We start from the raw sequence: 19,312 nt of genomic DNA on the forward strand, positions 1-19,312 counted from the left end.
AGTATATACCCCTAGAGTAGGCTAGTATATACCACTAGAGTAGGCTAGTATATACCACTAGAGTAGGATAGTATATACCACTAGAGTAGGCTAGTATATACCACTATAGTAGGCTAGTATATACCACTAGAGTAGGCTAGTATATACCCCTAGAGTAGGCTAGTATATACCACTAGAGTAGGCTAGTATATACCCCTAGAGTAGGCTAGTATATACACCTAGAGTAGGATAGTATATACCACTAGAGTAGGCTAGTATATACCACTATAGTAGGCTAGTATATACCACTAGAGTAGGCTAGTATATACCCCTACAGTAGGCTAGTATATACCCCTAGAGTAGGCTAGTATATACCCCTAGAGTAGGATAGTATATACCACTAGAGTAGGATAGTATATACCACTATAGTAGGATAGTATATACCACTAGAGTAGGCTAGTATATACCACTAGAGTAGGCTAGTATATACCCCTAGAGTAGGCTAGTATATACCACTAGAGTAGGCTAGTATATACCCCTAGAGTAGGCTAGTATATACACCTAGAGTAGGCTAGTATATACCACTAGAGTAGGATAGTATATACCCCTATAGTAGGCTAGTATATACCACTAGAGTAGCCTAGTATATACCACTAGAGTAGGCTAGTATATACCACTAGAGTAGGCTAGTATATACCACTAGAGTAGGCTAGTATATACCCCTAGAGTAGGCTAGTATATACCACTAGAGTAGGCTAGTATATACCCCTAGAGTAGGCTAGTATATACCACTAGAGTAGGCTAGTATATACCCCTAGAGTAGGCTAGTATATACCCCTAGAGTAGGCTAGTATATACCACTAGAGTAGGCTAGTATATACACCTAGAGTAGGCTAGTATATACACCTAGAGTAGGCTAGTAAATACCACTACAGTAGGCTAGTATATACCACTAGAGTAGGCTAGTATATACCACTAGAGTAGGCTAGTATATACCACTAGAGTAGGCTAGTATATACCCCTAGAGTAGGATAGTATATACCACTAGAGTAGTCTAGTATATACCACTAGAGTAGGCTAGTATATACCACTAGAGTAGGCTAGTATATACCCATATAGTAGGCTAGTATATACCACTAGAGTAGGATAGTATATACCCCTAGAGTAGGATAGTATATACCACTAGAGTAGGCTAGTATATACCACTAGAGTAGGCTAGTATATACCCCTAGAGTAGGCTAGTATATACCACTAGAGTAGGCTAGTATATACCACTAGAGTAGGCTAGTATATACCCCTATAGTAGGCTAGTATATACCACTAGAGTAGGCTAGTATATACCACTAGAGTAGGCTAGTATATACCACTAGAGTAGGCTAGTATATACCACTAGAGTAGGCTAGTATATACCACTAGAGTAGGCTAGTATATACCACTAGAGTAGGCTAGTATATACCACTAGAGTAGGCTAGTATATACCACTATAGTAGGCTAGTATATACCCCTAGAGTAGGCTAGTATATACCCCTAGAGTAGGATAGTATATACCACTAGAGTAGGCTAGTATATACCACTAGAGTAGGCTAGTATATACCACTAGAGTAGCCTAGTATATATCACTAGAGTAGGCTAGTATATACCACTAGAGTAGGCTAGTATATACCCCTAGAGTAGCCTAGTATATACCCCTAGAGTAGGCTAGTATATACCACTAGAGTAGGCTAGTATATACCCCTAGAGTAGGCTAGTATATACCCCTAGACCAACCCCCCCATGTTATCATATTCACAACTGCTCTTTGCAGAGCGATGCCAAGGTAACAGATTCTTGTCTGTGAAATTCATTGCCTTTTCAGAGTGAGAAAAAAGAGACGTCGTGTTTGAATGCTGCATGAATATAATACACAGCCAGTGAAAAGAGCAAAGTACTAGTATTCATTTCATGTGGATAACACATTCATGATAGGTAGATGTCCTTAGCCATTTCTTAAAGGAGTAGTTTGGCATTTAACATCATAAGCACTGTTATTTATGTTATATATATATATATATATGTTATTTACAATCATAATACAACATTCCACATTGTGACAGACTGTGCACTCTTGCTCATGTCACAACTAAGTAGTACACAATAGATCTCTCTGGGCATATATATATATACATGCTCACAGAGCTCCATCAGGGGAACATGTAATGATCTCTCTGGGCATATACTACATGCCTAAAGAGATTCATTGTGTACTTAGCTGTGACGTGAGCAATGAACTCGTAAATTGCCTTATAACAGGGCTTATGGTGTAAAATACCAAACTACTGAGTACTCCTTTAAATATTCTATTGACCACAGTATTCAAATGTGGCAAAGACGTTAAAACACCATTAACTTTGATTTCAGAGGCCATTTTTATACACTGGAGGTGCATTTTCACATTGATTTCCAGCAGGCAATTTACAAGCTAGCCTACTTTCCAGGTTTCCTGCAGGCATTTCCAGAGCCCATCAAGGACACAGGTCAGTTCGCAACGGGTCCTCTGCTTAGTGTTCCCCGGAGCAAACCCTATTGATCTTTCCTGCTGAATTTGCATTTAATTTCACTTGTCCTAATTTAAAATGGTGATTGCCAATATATCTCATGATAGGGGAATTACAACTAAGGTTGATACCGATCAGCCACTCAAAATTAATGAGCTTATCAGCATAATGTAAATAGTTCAGAAGTTAATTGTTTTAGACCTTCCCCTTCTCTATGGAAGAGCCATATCTGAGCTGAAGGATTTACGGTTACAAGAAAAATACAATTAACTGGAGGTGACTCATTGCTTTATCCTGCTTTCCTTTAGGGAAATGTATGTGTGTGTTTTTGAACAGGGGGCCCTTGTGTAGGCCGGGGCTCTTAAGAGTGCATTAAACCTAATCAGATACGCCTTCGACATCCCAGATAATAGAGGTTGATGAACAACAGCTTAACATGCATAAGCTCACACGCTATCCTTCTATTTACTCAAAACAACGCTTGTAGTGTTTATCTGATTTCCCTAATTGGCGTCTACGGTGTGTGTTTACTGGGGAATGGCCCCCTATCTCTCCCTCACCTCTCAGCCCTGCTACATCTCTCCTCATTTACTGCTCCATCAGGAAGGGAACATCCTGGCCGAGCGATGCCCCACAAGGCGCATCAGCAGCGCAGTCAGGGAGAGGAACTCTATGGACTCGGACTAAAGCCCCGGTTTCTCCCTCACCCAATTAGACCCGAGATCCATAGCCTCATTAGCCGGGCCGGGCTGAACTCCCACACTCCCCAGACGTCTCTCTCACACTAACAAGACAAATTCGGTTAACGTTGAGGTTCCAATTATTCAGTACGACGCGGCAGTATATAGTTGGTCGGCATGGTGTGTTAATTTAATCTTCAACACCTATCCTAAGATGTGATGCTGAAGAATGATGCTGCTAAAAAAAGGTGAATACATTTTCTGCAATACGGTCGGTACACAAGCAGACGTCAAAAGATGTCAGGAGATTCCCTGCTGGACCGGATAATAAAATAAAATCCTAATAAAAACAGCATTATATCTCCGTCTGGTTTCTACTGTAGCTTGTTAATACACTTTGTGCTGAAGACCGAATGGGCTACTGAAAGCATGTGTAAGTAAAGTACACCGACAGTAAAAGCTTTCAGGGAACCAATACCATCACCGCAGCCTAAATGTCTATTTTGCAGGAAACAAACAATAAAGCACAATTTCATAAGGCACAACACTGTACTGTAAATAAAACAGCAGCAATCACACATTCAATTAAATGAAAATAAAAAGAAACATTCACTTTATGAAACATAATGTTCTTTCATACTGGTCATTAAAAGCAATCAGTTCAAATGTATACTCATTTGCAGCACTTTTTTTTTCCAGCAGTAGCCTATATTGAGGAGGTTGATTATAGAACATCATTTCCCATCAGCCATTGCAAATGTAGACCGACTATAAAGCTTCACCAGCACCCTAAAATATCCTCGAACTACATTCACAAAACGTTCGCGAGGTTAAGGTTGTGACATGCACGTTTCATATCATCATCTCCACACGTTTTAAAGTCTACAAATCTAAATAGTATAATATGCAGTCTGCGACGAGAAACGCAACAATTTCGCAGTGAAAGGATTTGGTTGTCCATCAGTTTAACGGGCACTCAGTAACTCAAACAGAGGAAAGTAGACATGTCAGCGTCACAACAGAGCTTTAAACCCGTCAGCCATGTCCTTTTCGACATGGATGGATTATTACTAGGTTGAGTAATACTTCATTTTCAAGCAAGCTACCTACATTGCTAACGTTAGCCGAGCTAGCAAGCTCACATTCCAGTCTCACATTCCAGTTCAATGAATGGGTTAGCTGGGTGTCGATGACGCGTCATTTTTTCCCAACCAACTTCATCCATGCGATGACAGCTGTCAATCAAAGCTATTGGCGCCGGAACAACGCGTCCAATAGAAAAACGTTATAAAGCTTAGTTTAAGCAGGTTGCAGCTTATTTAAAATAAACATCATAGCAATAGTTGATGTTTCTACTTCTTATATGTGCTTGTTTTGACCCCCAGATACAGAGAGGTTGTACACGGTGTCGTTCCAGGAGATATGTGACCGCTTTGGGAAGCAGTACACCTGGGAGGTGAAGGCGCAGGTGATGGGGATGCAGGCTCTGGATGCTGCGGAGGTCATACGAGACGCCCTGGAGCTGCCCATGACCCCCGAGGACCTGCTCTCTGAGAGCAGGGGGATACAGGAGAGGATATTTCCATCAGCTGAATTGATGCCAGGTAGCCTAGAGCTTTAAGTGAAGGAAGAAGATCACTCCTAGTCCATCTTATCACAAAAAAATAACAACTTTAAAAGATTGATCTGATCATCGATGATTGCCAACACCTTGGGCTACTGCAGCAAACTTTTTGTTTGTTTGTTTGTTTGTTTGTTTGTTTGTTTGTTTGTTTGTTTCTTTCTTTCTTTCTTTCTTTCTTTCTTTCTTTCTTTCTCTCTCTCTCATCAGGGGTGGAGAGACTCATCCAGCATCTTCACCAACATCACATACCCATAGCAGTAGCCACCAGCTCGGCAGGAGTGACCTTCGAGATGAAAACGAGTCGCCACAAAGACTTGTTCCGCTTGTTCAGTCACATCATACTTGGAGACGACCCGGAGGTGAAGAAGGCCAAACCTGAGCCAGACTCGTTCTTAGTGTGCGCCAGGAGATTCAGCCCCCCCGCCGACGTAGACAAGGTAAGAGAGCCTGCGTTCAGCTCACCTGGTGGGAACTCTCCATTGGAAACCATTTGGAAAAGGGCAGGCACTTTCAAAAATACTTTTGCAGGTGATTGGCTGAACCATCTGTCTATCACCGTCTGACACGCGCTAACTTCAGCCGCTCCTCGCCGTCGTCACACCTATACCCGCCCGCTGTTAGTATTTGAAACGCCTCAGAACCAACCCTGATTGGCGAGATCGTTTTCTGATCTCGCGTAAACGGATCTCTATGGAGAGTATCCCAGATGGGTTAGCGAGAGGAACAGAGTGTGAGCTGACGAAATCAGGAGGGTCTCACGAGGCTACAGTAGCGTTCAGCAGAAGTGTGTCCTTAGTGGATACCGTCCTCTCTTGATCACTCTACGAGAACAACAGGTCAACCCTAACGGCCAACATCAAGCTATTTGAAAGAATCGGTTGTGAGCTTACATCCCATATCATCCATCCCCAAAAATGTAATAAGGAAGTGTGGAGATTATGAAGTAATGGATGGAGGACAGTACTGGTTGGCTGGGTTCGAGTGTAGTGCATAATCACTGCTGTTTAATGTGTGCTGGAACCTGTAGAATATCATTTTCTCGGGACGATGGGCCTGTGACCAGCCGACTACTGCCTGCTTGGGTTCCATTAAGATGCTATTGTTTACCTAATTTAGGAGAACTGTGATAACCGTTGTTGTCGTTAGCCGTTGGGAGTGCTCTGTAAACAATCTCATTATTATGTTTAATTGTCTCTCCTAGCAAGCCAGCCTATGGATGAAATATGCCTGGAATGTTGATAGCAGATATTCCCTTCACTGGGCTATTAACGGGGGGAGAGAGGGGGGGGGGTCTGCTCCGGTTTAGCACAATATCCACAAAAGATTTTGCTCTACTGATATCTACCGGTCAAAACAAATGTGCCAACTGTGTGCAATTTGCACCCATATTTGCAATTAGCCATGTACGCGTTCATGCGCATGCCTGGCATGACGATGCCTTCGTCTGGCTACAATAATGCTACCATGATCCCTGAAGAGCCCGGGCATGTGGGCCCTTATATGTGCTGCACTTACCACCAGCTGAATGCAATTTGTTCTTGTATATAGATACAAGATGTTGGATATAGTGGGATCTTTCCCCAGTGTGTCAAGCTTTTCTCCATATTTCAGGACACAGCTTGGCTCATAATGAAAACGACAGACCACACTTTTTGCAGATAAAATCAGTTCTGTTTGTTTCTGTGGATCACAGCTGGCCTGAATTTATTTTTAAATCCTCCTTCTATGTATAAAAGTAGATTGACCTGCACAGTTCAGAATTCTCCTGTTGGTGCTGGCGATGTCAGGAGAGCAACACTTCCAAAACAGAAAAGTTTCACCGCACACAACGGATGAAAAAGGGTTTTGTTTATTGAACAACGCGTTTCGCCTTACGGCTTCATCAAGTTCCCCCTCTGTGTTTCTGCCTTAATATCATCCAACATCAATTCAATATCATTCAAACCTCACAGGTTCTGAGGAGAGACAGAAGGAGAGAGTGCGCACTGACTGCTGCAGTTAATACCAGCTTTTCAAAAGCGCTATTTGCACCTCTCTAACCGCGTGTGGCAGTTGGCTCATGGTCTTTATTACCTCATTTGCATACATTCAAATGAGCCTGGCGCAGTCGTGGAGCTATTTGCTCATCGGTGCAGTTTGCAATACTGATCACCCGTTGTGTGCTTTGCTTTGTGGATTGGATGCTGTTTTTTGTCTCATTTGCACGGGTTCTGCCACTGCAAAAGCCACGCAATCCTTTAGTGGGTTTGTCCCTGAGAGAGCTAGCTCCCTTGGCAGAGCTGTTGACGGCTCTCATAGGGCGTCATTACACAAGCCCCTCCCCCTCCGGGAGAGCGCTCCCTCACACTCCACTATACCAAGTCCCTCACATCCGCCCACGCCCTCCCATGACCCCACGGACGCCATCCCACCTTTGACACCAGTGCAGCGAATGGGGGGGTCGAGGGTAGAGAACTCGCCCTGAGCGGGGATCGAACGAACGACCTGCTGCTCCCAAACCCGAGTGGCTAACCGCAACACTAAGAGAGCTAGCTCCCTTAGCAGAGCTGCTAACGAGCCTTAGAGAGGTTCGTACATTTTCACGTTGCCCCTGCAGAGACACACACATTCTGCATAGCTTGCTTTTTTCAGAGAGTGTAGTGATCTTGTGTTGATAATGAAAACACGTTTACATTTTGTAACTTCACATTTGCAAAGCGATATTTTATCTTCTGGTGCAAATTGGTTGGCAGGGTTACTCTTGACTTTTAATCTGGGAGGCGACTATAGTTAGGACTCCCATTCCTCCTGATGAGATATGAAACAGCGGCAGGGTGAATCGACAGAGCGTTCAGCAGAATAACGAATGATGATGCGTCATTCCCCCACTCCGCACTGTGACAGCAGGACCTGAACACAAGGGAGAGAGAGAGAGAGAGAGAGAGATGGAGAGAGAGGGGGAGGGAGAGAGAGAGAGAGAGAGAGAGAGAGAGAGAGGGGGGGGGGGGAGAGAGAGAGAGAGAGGGAGAGAGAGAGATGGAGATAGGAGAGAGAGATGGAGAGAGAGAGAGAGAGGGAGAGAGAGAGAGAGATGGATGGATGCACATCCACACCCTCATTAATACTGTAAACATGTCCACCAAAACAAGAACACATTTTTATCTTGCTTTGTAGATTTCACAAAAGCATTTGATTCAATTTGGTATGATTTGGCAGGTTTGTTCCTGAAATTAATCGAAAAAGGTGTAGGGGAGAAAAGCTATGATATAATTAGAGCAATGTCTACAAATAATAAATGTGGAAACAGATTTCTTTCTCCACAGTAGAGAGGTGAATCAGGGCTGCAGTCTCAGCCCCGCCCTGTTTAACATGTATATCCATGAGTTGGCAAAATCACTAGAACAGTCAGACATCCCTGGTCTCACCCTCTCTGACAGAAATTAAATGTCTACTTTTTGCTGACGATCTAATATTGCTTTCTCCATCTAAGGAGGCATTACAACAGCAACTGGATCACCTGCAAGCTTGTGTCAGACCTGCGCCCTGACAGGGAATCAGGAAGACTAGAATCATAAGCTGTGTTCGGAATCGCTCCCTCTTCACTATATAGGGCAGAATCGCTCCCAGTGCACTATACAGGGCGTCAGCCATTTTGTTTGTAGTGTCCGAATTCTCCGCGGAATTTTCGTCCCCTATATAGTCCACTATTTATTACCCACAATTCACCTTGATTTCCAGGGAACAGTGCATGTATCCTACATTTTCTCCGTTCCCTAGGTAGTTCACTACATGGTGAACCCTATATAGGGAATAGGGAGTGAGGGAACGAGGGAGCGATTCCCAATACAGCTATGGTCTTCCAAAAACGAGCCAGGTGTCATGTCAGGGGCCCCACTGACATAGAACACACAGTGACACATATTTGGGACTAAAAATGACCTCTACAGGACTTTTCAATCTGACTGTTAATGATCTCAGAGACAAGGGAGGAAGGGCTTTCTATGCTATAAAAAAATTCAAATATATAATTGAACCTATTGTACTGTATGCTAGTGAAGTGTGGGGTCCTCTTGTAAATCAGGATTTTGAAAAATGGGACAAACACCCAATCGAAGCCATTCACAGATCTGAGATCTGCAGAAAGTTGAGTCCACAGAAACACCCCCAGCAATGGATGCTGAGCTGAGCTAGGCCAAGTCCCCCTTTTAATTAGGATATAAAAAAGTCAAATTCTACAAGCACCTAAAAACAAGTGGCCCCAACTCCAACCATTACAAGGCTCTCCATTACCAGGAGGAGAACATGGAGAAGAGTCCCCTCCGCCAGCTGGTCCTGAGGTCACCTCCTCTAACAGCACCAGGAGGAGAACATGGAGACGAGTCCCCTCAGCCTGCTGGTCCTGAGGTCACCTCCTCTAACAGCACCAGGAGGAGAACATGGAGAAGAGTCCCCTCAGCCAGCTGCTCCTGAGGTCACCTCCTCTAACAGCACCAGGAGGAGAACATGGAGAAGAGTCCCCTCAGCCAGCTGGTCCTGAGGTCACCTCCTCTAACAGCACCAGGAGGAGAACATGGAGAAGAGTCCCCTCAGCCAGCTGCTCCTGAGGTCACCTCCTCTAACAGCACCAGGAGGAGAACATGGAGAAGAGTCCCCTCAGCCAGCTGGTCCTGAGGTCACCTCCTCTAACAGCACCAGGCCTCAGGACAGCCATCACACCATCTGGACCAGCCAAATAAAATAACTATAATAACTAAATTAGCCCCAAAATGACCATGAGCCTCCCAATATTTAAATTATTCTTCGTCTTGTCGGCGGCGTAGGCTACTGCGGTAAATCGTTTCGTCATTCCAAGGAAGTTCTGAACGACCCGACCACGAAATAATAATCTAAAAATAAACTACATAGAAGAAACAACATTTGTTGAAAATGGACACATAAACAAGTGTGGGTAATGTAGATTCACCCACATTAAAATGAGACTGTTTCATAACCCAAAATAAACTCCTCAGGATCCCTTTAATTGTCTCTTTATTGACCTATTTTAAGACCTATTTTGCTTGTTCGTTTATGTATTTATTTATTTAACATGCCATTTGATTTTGTATTATTTTTGTTAATTGTATCTTTATCAACCTATTTTATGACCTATTTATCTGTTAGTTTACTTAATTGTTTTCTCATGTCATTATTGAATTGTATTTTTCTTGGCGCTTTGGCAATATTGTTCACCTGACATTCATGCAGATAAAGCATATTGAATTGAATTGATAGAGAGAGAGATGGATAGAGAGACAGAGAGAGAAAGAGGGAGACAGATGGAGAGAGGGAGGGAGAGAGATAGATAGAGGGGGATAGAGAGATGGATAGAGAGACAGAGAGAGAAAGAGGGAGACAGATGGAGAGAGGGAGGGAGAGAGATAGATAGAGGGGGATAGAGAGATGGATAGAGAGACAGAGAGAGAAAGAGAGAGACAGATGGAGAGAGGGAGGGAGAGAGATGGATAGAGGGGGATAGAGAGATGGAGAGAGAGGGAGGCGGAGATAAGGGAGAGAGAGATGGATAGAGAGGGGTGGTAGAGAGGGACGGAGAGAGAGAGAGAGATAAGAGAGAGAGGGAGGAGGCCTAACCCACAGCCTGATTCAGGGGTCGCAGGTTGACAGGAGGTGGAGAGTGAAGAGAACGGTATTAACCACCATGTGTCCATCCCTACATCAGCGCTGTCTGTAATGAATTCATTATGAGTCCTCCGCCATAATTAATGTCAGCCAAGTATGTGCCAGAAGGGAAAGGAGAGACAGGTCAGGTCTTCCTCGCCGTTTAGGTGTCCTGGAGGAAGACGCCATTTGTCCCAGTGTAAGCAGGGAAGAGTGTGTAAGAACACACTGTCAAGAGCAGCGAGCTCGCAGCCTAACACAACCCTTCTAAAGTGACACAACGGTTCCTCTTTCAGTGGCGGCCATGCAGAGAACTATTGATCAGTCGCTCGGTGTTCTCTGCTGTTTGGGGCACTGATAACTTTCCCTGGATGCTGATTGGGCGGATGAGGCCTTCAGGGCGGAGCAGGTTCTACATAGTGAAGCGTTGGCAGCTTTGAAACCCTCTCACAAGCTGCTCTGTCTTTAGGGTGACAGAGGGAAAGTATGGACCAAGTCTTCCTCCCAGACATCTTTCATATCCAGCTCTCAGAACTTTTACATCACCAAAGCCCTCTGTTAAAGGTGCACCTGACCGCCCCAACTAAGATTAATGAAATATGAAAGAGCACTAGTTCATTTTCACTTAGGGAAGAGGGAGAAAGTAATTCTACTGTCATTAATCACCAATGACATTCCAGCTAGGAAAGGTTTCTAGCTTGGATATTCAAATAAGGTACAGTCAAGACATGAAATATACTATGCGAACATGAAATTGGACTATTATCTTACATATTGTCCTATAGATATGCAAATACAAATGCAGTATGTGATAAGCTTTGCTTGGTAGTACTGTAGAGTTAATATTACGTTCTTAATTCAGTGTTTTCAAGCAGACGGGGTATCTTTATGTAGCAGTAGCTGTTTGGGAGCCGGCAGTCTGTTAAGAGCAAACATACTCCAGGAGCTTGCTCGATCGCCTCGTTGAGAGGGGTCAGGGAAGAATTTTTACAGCTCACTTATCTGGCCCCCGGGTGATTACTGTTTTTTTGCTTCCCTCTGGAATATCTAGGGGTGGGATGTCTGCCCTGCTGTAAAGCGCATTGTGTTGCCTCTGGGTATGAAATGTGCTATATAAATAAAGCTTTGATTGATTGATTGATGTCTGTTGAGAGGAAGCTCACCTCATGTAAAAGGGCTTGAGAGAGACAGGGAGGGGAGGTAGCTGATGGGCTCCGCTCGGCCCGGACCCCGGACCCCGAACCGGCAGTTAACGGGGCCCCCGTCCGTTAACGGGGCGGGGCTGATTCACGGACCGCCACCCCGCCCCACCCCCAGATGTTATTGACGTTTCGGCCTTTCAGGGATCGGGTAATAAAACGGTCACTTCTGCAATCCAAGTGGATTTTTTTTTTTTTTTACCTCATGTTTACAACATCGGCGATGTAAATAAATTAGGTGTTGTCGTTTTTTCTTTCTTCAGTCAATTCCACTACGACTTGTATCCCGTAGGGATAGCAGGAAGTAGCAGGGTTGGCTACTTCCTGAACATTTAGGCTCTGTGCTCGTTAACAGGACCAGAGGGAGAGGCGTGTTTGAGAGGAGCAGCTGATATATTCAATATTTGAGCTTTGAAAAACCTTTGCGAAAACATTATGGTGTCTGTGACATTTAACACCACAAGCTTTTTACTCAACCATCATTCCTGCCCTATTCATCACTCAGCTCATGTGATTGGCCCTCAGCTCATGTGATTGGCCCTCAGCTCATGTGATTGGCCCTCAGCTCATGTGATTGGTCCTCAGCTCATGTGATTGGCCCTCAGCTCATGTGATTGGCCCTCAGGTCATGTGATTGGCCCTCAGCTCATGTGATTGGCCCTCAGCTCATGTGATTGGCCCGACCTTCATTTAAGGCCAGCTGCATAGACCAGACCCTCCTCTACCCCCTAGTCCCCTAGACCAGACCCTCCTCCACCAGCATAGGAAATCTCCCGACAAAAGGTTTAAGATACTGATAACCTGTGTATTAATGATCTTGATTACTAGCGGTCCAATCCAGGGACAATGCAAGAAAAAGGGATTGGCTGCACTTGAAACAAGCTATCAAACACATTTGGAGAGGGTTTGATTTGCTATTTTTATTCTAAATTTTTAGCATTTTGGCACTAGTGATTTTCCTTTGGCTCTGGCTAAAATATATTTTCTCTATGCAGGAAAAACCCTGTCTAACACACCCCGGGCCTACCCCCCCTCCGACCTGGGATCAGTTTAGCTGAGGGAAACATCCTCTCCTTCTCCCAAATCCTACGTCCTGTTTTGGCTAAACTGAGCTGAAGTGTCTGGATGCACCTGATGGTCATTAGACAGACGAGTCGACCGGCCTATCGTCTGTTCGTATTCCACACACACCAAGCTCTGACTCACTCAGCAAGGTGAGGGCGTGAGAGAGACACGGTAGAGAGACGCGGTAGAGAGACGCGCTCCAGACCGTCCTCTGCCTGAGAGACTAATCCTGCGACCGACACCATCGGAGGCCCCATTAAAACAGCCATAGATTATTCTGGAAGCATTTATGCCGTGTGACCTCCAGGACGTGACTCGTCCCCACCAGGGTTTCCTGTGTCCTTTCTGTCCAGACCAAGTGTCCAATCACAAGTGGCGGAGGTTTTATTTATTTATTTTCTGCCCGGTAACACAGATGATAAAGCGTTAGACCCTCCCCTGCCTGGACTGCCCTGGGCTCAGAGCGTCGTTTAGAAGACGCGGCGAAGTCATCCATCACTGTCCCTTATTCACTCAACAAATCCCCTCACGTGTGAGGCTGAGCATACACACACACACACACACACACACACACACACACACACACACTCACACCACAAACCATGTTGAGGTAGAAGTCTTTCCCTGAGGTAATGCATAATAATGTAGGCTACACATGAATTACCCAGCGTGCCTGCGTTAGCCTGTGTGTTACTGTAATGGGTTCAGTGTGTCTCTATTGCCAAACTCTGCATAGTCATAATAACCAGCGTGTAAATGTTCCACTACGGGGTGTGGCTTTGGAACGCAGCACCGGAGGACAGAACGGTTCCTTATAAACAGGAAGACAGCAGTGCTGGTTAACGCGGTTCCGCCCCCAGAAGGCTGTGTGATGGCCTAAGTGGCGCGTCGTCGAGCAGCTGTGCTGTGACAAGCCCGGCGTAAGCCTCGGTGGCAGTTTTCAGACAGGCGGCGCCCAGCGGGCGACACGGCTGCTTCGCCGAGCGTCACACGACGACAAAAGGTGACAAGTGAAGTAATCAGACAGGGCGTGGAGGGGGGGGAGGGGAGCAATCTCTTAAAAATGTGTTTTCGTGTAAGATGTTGGCTTGATTCCATCTCAGACGTGTTCCTCGTGGCCCGCGTGCCCGATATGACGGATGTCACGGTGACGGGTTGGGGGCGGGAGACGGCGGGAGGGATGTAGGCGGAGTCAAACGCAGCGCTTCAGCCCTGGGTGTGGAAGTGCTCTCCCAAGGGCCTGCCTCCTTTCATAGTGGGCAGCTTCAACGCTTATACAGGCTAAATATCAACCTTCTCTCTCTCTCTCTCTCTCTCTCTCTCCATCTCTCTCTCTCTCTCTCCATCTCTCTCTCTCTCTCTCTGCTTCTCTCTCCCTCTCTCTCTGCTTCTCTCTCTCTCTCCCTCTCTCTCTGCTTCTCTCTCTCTGATTCTCTCTTTCTCTCTATGCTTCTCTCTTTTTCTCTCTCTCTCTCTCTCTCAGGTTAGCAGGTCTCTCTCTCTCTCTCAGGTTAGCAGGTCTCTCTCAGGTAAGCAGGTCTCTCTCTCTCAGGTTAGCAGGTCTCTCTCTCTCTCTCTCAGGTTAGCAGGTCTCTCTCTCTCTCTCTCAGGTTAGCAGGTCTCTCTCTCTCTCTCTCAGGTTAGCAGGTCTCTCTCTCTCTCTCTCAGGTTAGCAGGTCTCTCTCTCTCAGGTTAGCAGGTCTCTCTCTCTCAGGGTAGCAGGTCAGGGTTAGGGTCTCTCTAGCAGCGCAGCGTCGTGGTAGCAGGTCGTTTAGGGTCAGGGTTAGGGTTAGGGTCTCTCTAGCAGCGCAGCGTCGTGGTAGCAGGTCGTTTAGGGTCAGGGTTAGGGTTAGGGTCTCTCTAGCAGCGCAGCGTCGTGGTAGCAGGTCGTTTAGGGTCAGGGTTAGGGTTAGGGTCTCTCTAGCAGCGCAGCGTCGTGGTAGCAGGTCGTTTATGGTCCATTCTCTAGCTGTAAAGCTGCAGTGGGGTTCGATCAGGTGTTGTTTTAAGTGTCCAGTGATGGCGAGGGCCTTTGAGTCTCTGCTCACTGCCAAGACGGACTTGGACCTCCGTTCGCTTTCTTTGTGTTCTGTCATCTCCCCAAAGGGCACTTCGGCGGAGTGTGTGTGTGTGTGTGTGTGTGTGTGTGTGTGTGTGTGTGAGTGTGTGTGTGTGTGTGTGTGAGTGACATGCCGAGCCTGCTACCCGCGGTAGCTGTGTCCAGCAGTCCTCCCTCTGACCTGGGTACACAGTGAATACAGATTAAATTGATGCTGATTAATCGATTAGTCATGTGTTTGGGTGTGCGTCTGGGGGCGGGGCTGTAAATCTTCCAAGGGGGCGTTCCAGACGAGCCTTCGTGCCCTCCTCTGTCCTAGGCAGGGCGGGGTCTGGGCTAGGATGGAGGCGGGGTCTGGGCTAGGGCTAGGCCCGGGATGGAGGCGGGGTCTGGGCTAGGGCTAGGATGGAGGCGGGGTCTGGGCTAGGCCTGGGATGGAGGTGGGGTCTGGACTAGGCCTGGGATGGAGGTGGGGTCTGTGGGGTCATCCCCACTTACGAAGTTCCTGGGACAATTCTGGCATTCCTGAATGGTTTCTTATCTGGGATTTGTTCTTATCTAAGAATAGGATTTAAGAACGTGGAAATGCAGTCGTAGGGAGGCCAGATTGGAGTGTGCCCGTTCACAAGGGCTGAATTTATGAGAAATCTGAGGTGATTGCGTTCACATCAATTCTACAGACATCCTAGGCTTGAAATAATAATAATAATAAATACGAGTCATGAATCATCATTATAGTCATGATGACGAGGCATCGGGGTGTCCTGAGATAAATGAAAGCACAGAAATGTCAGTGAATGAATAAATAAGCACTAAACTCAGTCACTACTCAGCATAACAGCACCGTATATTCCATAGTCATCAGAATGGACACATCTACATTCTGTAAATAAACATGTGAATATCCATAACTAAAATATGTCATATGGACCTACATAATATAGATAGGGCATATGAAGATCCACAAGTAGCCTACTCATGCCTTTAACTAAACTGTACCATTGGGTATCTTTCTTAGGGTTGGTCTTATGAAGTTCGTAAGAAGACATTTAAGACACTTAAGAAAATGTTCAGGAATGAGGTCCAATATTTGCAGTTGTCCTCTGGAACACTAGGGGTAGGATCACTATTTACCCCCCAGCCCACTTACCCCCCACCCCCCCCCTTTCTCTCTGTAAAGGGCATTGTGTTGCCTTTACTGCATGTGCATGAAATGAGCTATAAATAAAGTTTGATTTGATCTGAACTGTTTTGTGATGCGGGATACGGAACACAGCACATTTTAATTAAACTGAATAGTTTAAACTATTGTTTTGGGGATGATTATTGAGCGACCGTGTAGCCCTGTTGTATAAAAGCAGTAACGGTGGCGGCCTGGCGGTGAGGAGTATCAGAGCGGTGTGTTGACTCCATGCCCACGACCACAGAGCAGCGTGTCCATTATTCATGACATCACACGTCTGTTATTGTTCACACGGTACTCTCACTTTTCCAACAGAGTTTCGTTTCAACGATGTGTCTTTTACACCTTCTTTATCCAATCCCAGTCTTCCCTTGGCTACCCCCCCCCCCAAGTCTTCCCTTGGCTACCCCCCCCCCCCCCCCCCCAAGTCTTCCCTTGACTACTCCCCCTCCATGTTACCCACTGCGGTAGTTTGGCCTACATCCAGGTAAGAACAGGGTTGGGATGCCCCCCCCCTCCTTCCCTCAGAGAGTGAGCTGCTGGAAGTGACCTTATGACCTCACTAATTACTAGTCCTTTCACTGCGCCGACTTCCTGGACCGCCGGTAATCCGGCGGCGCTACGGTAGCCGGCCTCCCACGCCAGTCTCGCTCACGTTCCGTCTCTCCTCCGTTAACAAAGCAGCAGCATTGGGAAGCAGATTAAAGGGTCGTTCTCCCGGCTCGTTGAGTAATTAAGAGTTTTAATTGCTCTCAATCAAGGGAATTAGCCGGGAACGGCCGGTCGTCCATTGTGATCGTCCTCCACCGTTTCAGGCCTCACAACAGCCAGTCTGGCTTTTTAATCAAGTGGGCTGGTTGTCTTTATTGCACTCTACCTCCCGACTAAACCGCCCTCAGAACATCCAGCAGGTTCGAGGCACTTTCTGAAGCTGCATCACAACAGTCCCATTATCACCACGGCGCTCTCTGCAGATGATTCATGCTCCCCCGAAGGTTGCCAGTCGAAAAAGTTCGAAATGTCTGAGACGCATCCTTTCAATCGCCATGCTCCAAATAAAGACGGCCAGTGTCCCACGGCGCTCGTCTGCCGTCATGCGTCTTGAAAGGCCGGAAGCTGCGGAGGAGGAGGCGGCTGAAAGGACAGGATGTTCAGACGGGCCGTTAATGGGATGCAAGCGACGTAGTAGCGGCCATTATGTCCTGGTTTCCCTGCAGCCCCTGTCAGTGCTGTGGTGTGTGTTCCGTGCGGCGTGGGCCTGTTGATACTGCGGGGGTGAGCAGACATGGGCCGGTCCAGGGCCGGGCGGGGGAAACCATTCAGGCTGGGAAATGTAGTCCCAGTCAGGACACTTTTGAAACCGGATCTGACCCCCCCCCCCCCCCCACCTTCAGTTTCACCAATCGGCAATCGTTTTGTAAACTGATGGTGTGCCGATTATAAATCATAAACTCGCAAGCCCGCCTCCTCCACCCCCCCCGGGCCTCGCCTGGACTCCTTCCCCAACCTACCCCCCCCCCCCCCCCCCCTCTGGCCTCCTTCCGCAGCCTACCCCGCCCAGATACACCGCTGGTCCAGCTCTGCTTCTCACTGTGTCATGTTCCTGTCCTTGGGTGGCCTAGTTAAACCACGGAGAGTGTTGAGATTCTGCTGTGGCTGTGTGACTTCAACAGGGAAACATGAACAGTGTGAATTCTAAGTGTGGCCCTGACATGCCCTTAACAACCCCTCTTTACACCTTACATGCCCTTAACTACCCCTCTTTACACGCTCATCACCCTGACATGCCCTTAACTACCCCTCTTTACACCTGACATGCCCTTAACTACCCCTCTTTACACCTTACATGCCCTTAACTACCCCTCTTTACACGCTTATCACCCTGACATGCCCTTAACTACCCCTCTTTACACCTGACATGCCCTTAACTACCCCTCTTTACACCTGACATGCCCTTAACTACCCCTCTTTACACCTGACATGCCCTTAACTACCCCTCTTTACACCTGACATGCCCTTAACTACCCCTCTTTACACCTGACATGCCCTTAACTACCCCTCTTTACACCTGACATGCCCTTAACTACCCCTCTTTACACCTGACATGCCCTTAACTACCCCTCTTTACACGCTCATCAGATAGTTTTAGTTTAGTTTTGTTTTGATCTGCGTCGGGTCAAAGTGTGACCTTGTCTTGACAGTGCCTGGTGTTCGAGGACGCTCCGAACGGGGTGAAGGCGGGGCTGGCGGCCGGGATGCAGGTGGTGATGGTCCCTGACGACAACCTGGACCGCGCCCTCACCCAGGACGCCACGCTGGTGCTGCGGAGCTTGGAGGACTTCAGACCCGAGATGTTCGGCCTGCCGGCCTACGACTGAAACGTGAAACGCTCCCAACACCCCCCCCCCCCCCCCCTCCATCCAAGAAAAACCTCTACGATTAAGCTCTACGATGACATGGACAGTTAATATACTCAGACTGAAATCTGATCAAGTTGTTTGTTGTAAATATCGATATCCTTTTTTTTTGTCCAATCAGTGAGAGGGATAGTATAACGTCAACATGTAATGAGATCTTAATGTTCTTCTATGCTATTTGTTCCTCGTGTAGCCGTCTGTCTGACAGTTTGGCAGTGTGTGATGTTTGGCGGCATCTAGTGGCGAGGTTGCAGATTGCAACCAAGTGATTATACATTAATTAAAAAAATTACATATGCATATTATGTTCCATTTCTGCCAAGTCTGTACCACTAGATGCCAATACATTCTACACAGTGCACCTTTAAATGTCTGCTATCCATCCCACATCTTAAAGTAACATGATGGCTGGTGGTTTATGCTATTTTTTGCACAAGTGGGCATTGAAGAAACTCGTTTTGGAGAAGTAGGCGTGTGTTAAATTTACCGTCCTGTTTTCAGCCCCTCATTGAGAATGTTCTCCTGTAGCGAGCCATTGGAGGACAACCACGTAGCGTTAGCTCGCTAGTTTGCTTTCGTTGGGAGGACAACCACGTAGCGTTAGCTCGCTAGTTTGCTTTCGTAAGGAGTTTGTTGTGCTTTTTTAAAAACTTGGCTAAGGTACTGTAGCTAGCAAAAAATATATTATTGTATAAGTCAGCATCCTTACCTTAGCTATCGATATTTGCTATACTAAGTTAGCTAGCTTGTGAAAAGTCAGTCTCCCAAGATCCCGTGATCATGGAGGTAGCTACGGTAGCTAACACACAAACAACGGTCATGTGACAGCTGTCATTACCACACCCAGGACGCTGTATTCGGGAGAACTCTTATAGTTGGACATTTAGGCTTAGAAAAATCTGTTTTAAAAATACATTTAACTGAATAATATTTATTTT

The 19,312-nt window shown here is 46.5% G+C and overlaps 1 protein-coding gene across 1 annotated transcript; it reads left to right on the top strand.

Moving 5' to 3' along the window:
• Positions 1-4,184: 4,184 nt before the first annotated feature.
• pudp (pseudouridine 5'-phosphatase) lies at positions 4,185-18,335 on the top strand (the record flags this gene model as incomplete). Its single annotated transcript, XM_084454211.1, has 4 exons — positions 4,185-4,267; positions 4,579-4,797; positions 5,025-5,254; positions 18,159-18,335. Exons 1-4 carry the CDS (start codon positions 4,198-4,200, stop codon positions 18,333-18,335), a joined length of 696 nt encoding a protein of 231 aa, XP_084310337.1. The 5' UTR covers positions 4,185-4,197.
• Positions 18,336-19,312: the final 977 nt, after the last annotated feature.

Source organism: Borostomias antarcticus (assembly GCF_949987555.1).
Source record: "Borostomias antarcticus genome assembly, chromosome: 19".
NCBI classification, from domain to species: Eukaryota; Metazoa; Chordata; class Actinopteri; order Stomiiformes; family Stomiidae; genus Borostomias; species Borostomias antarcticus.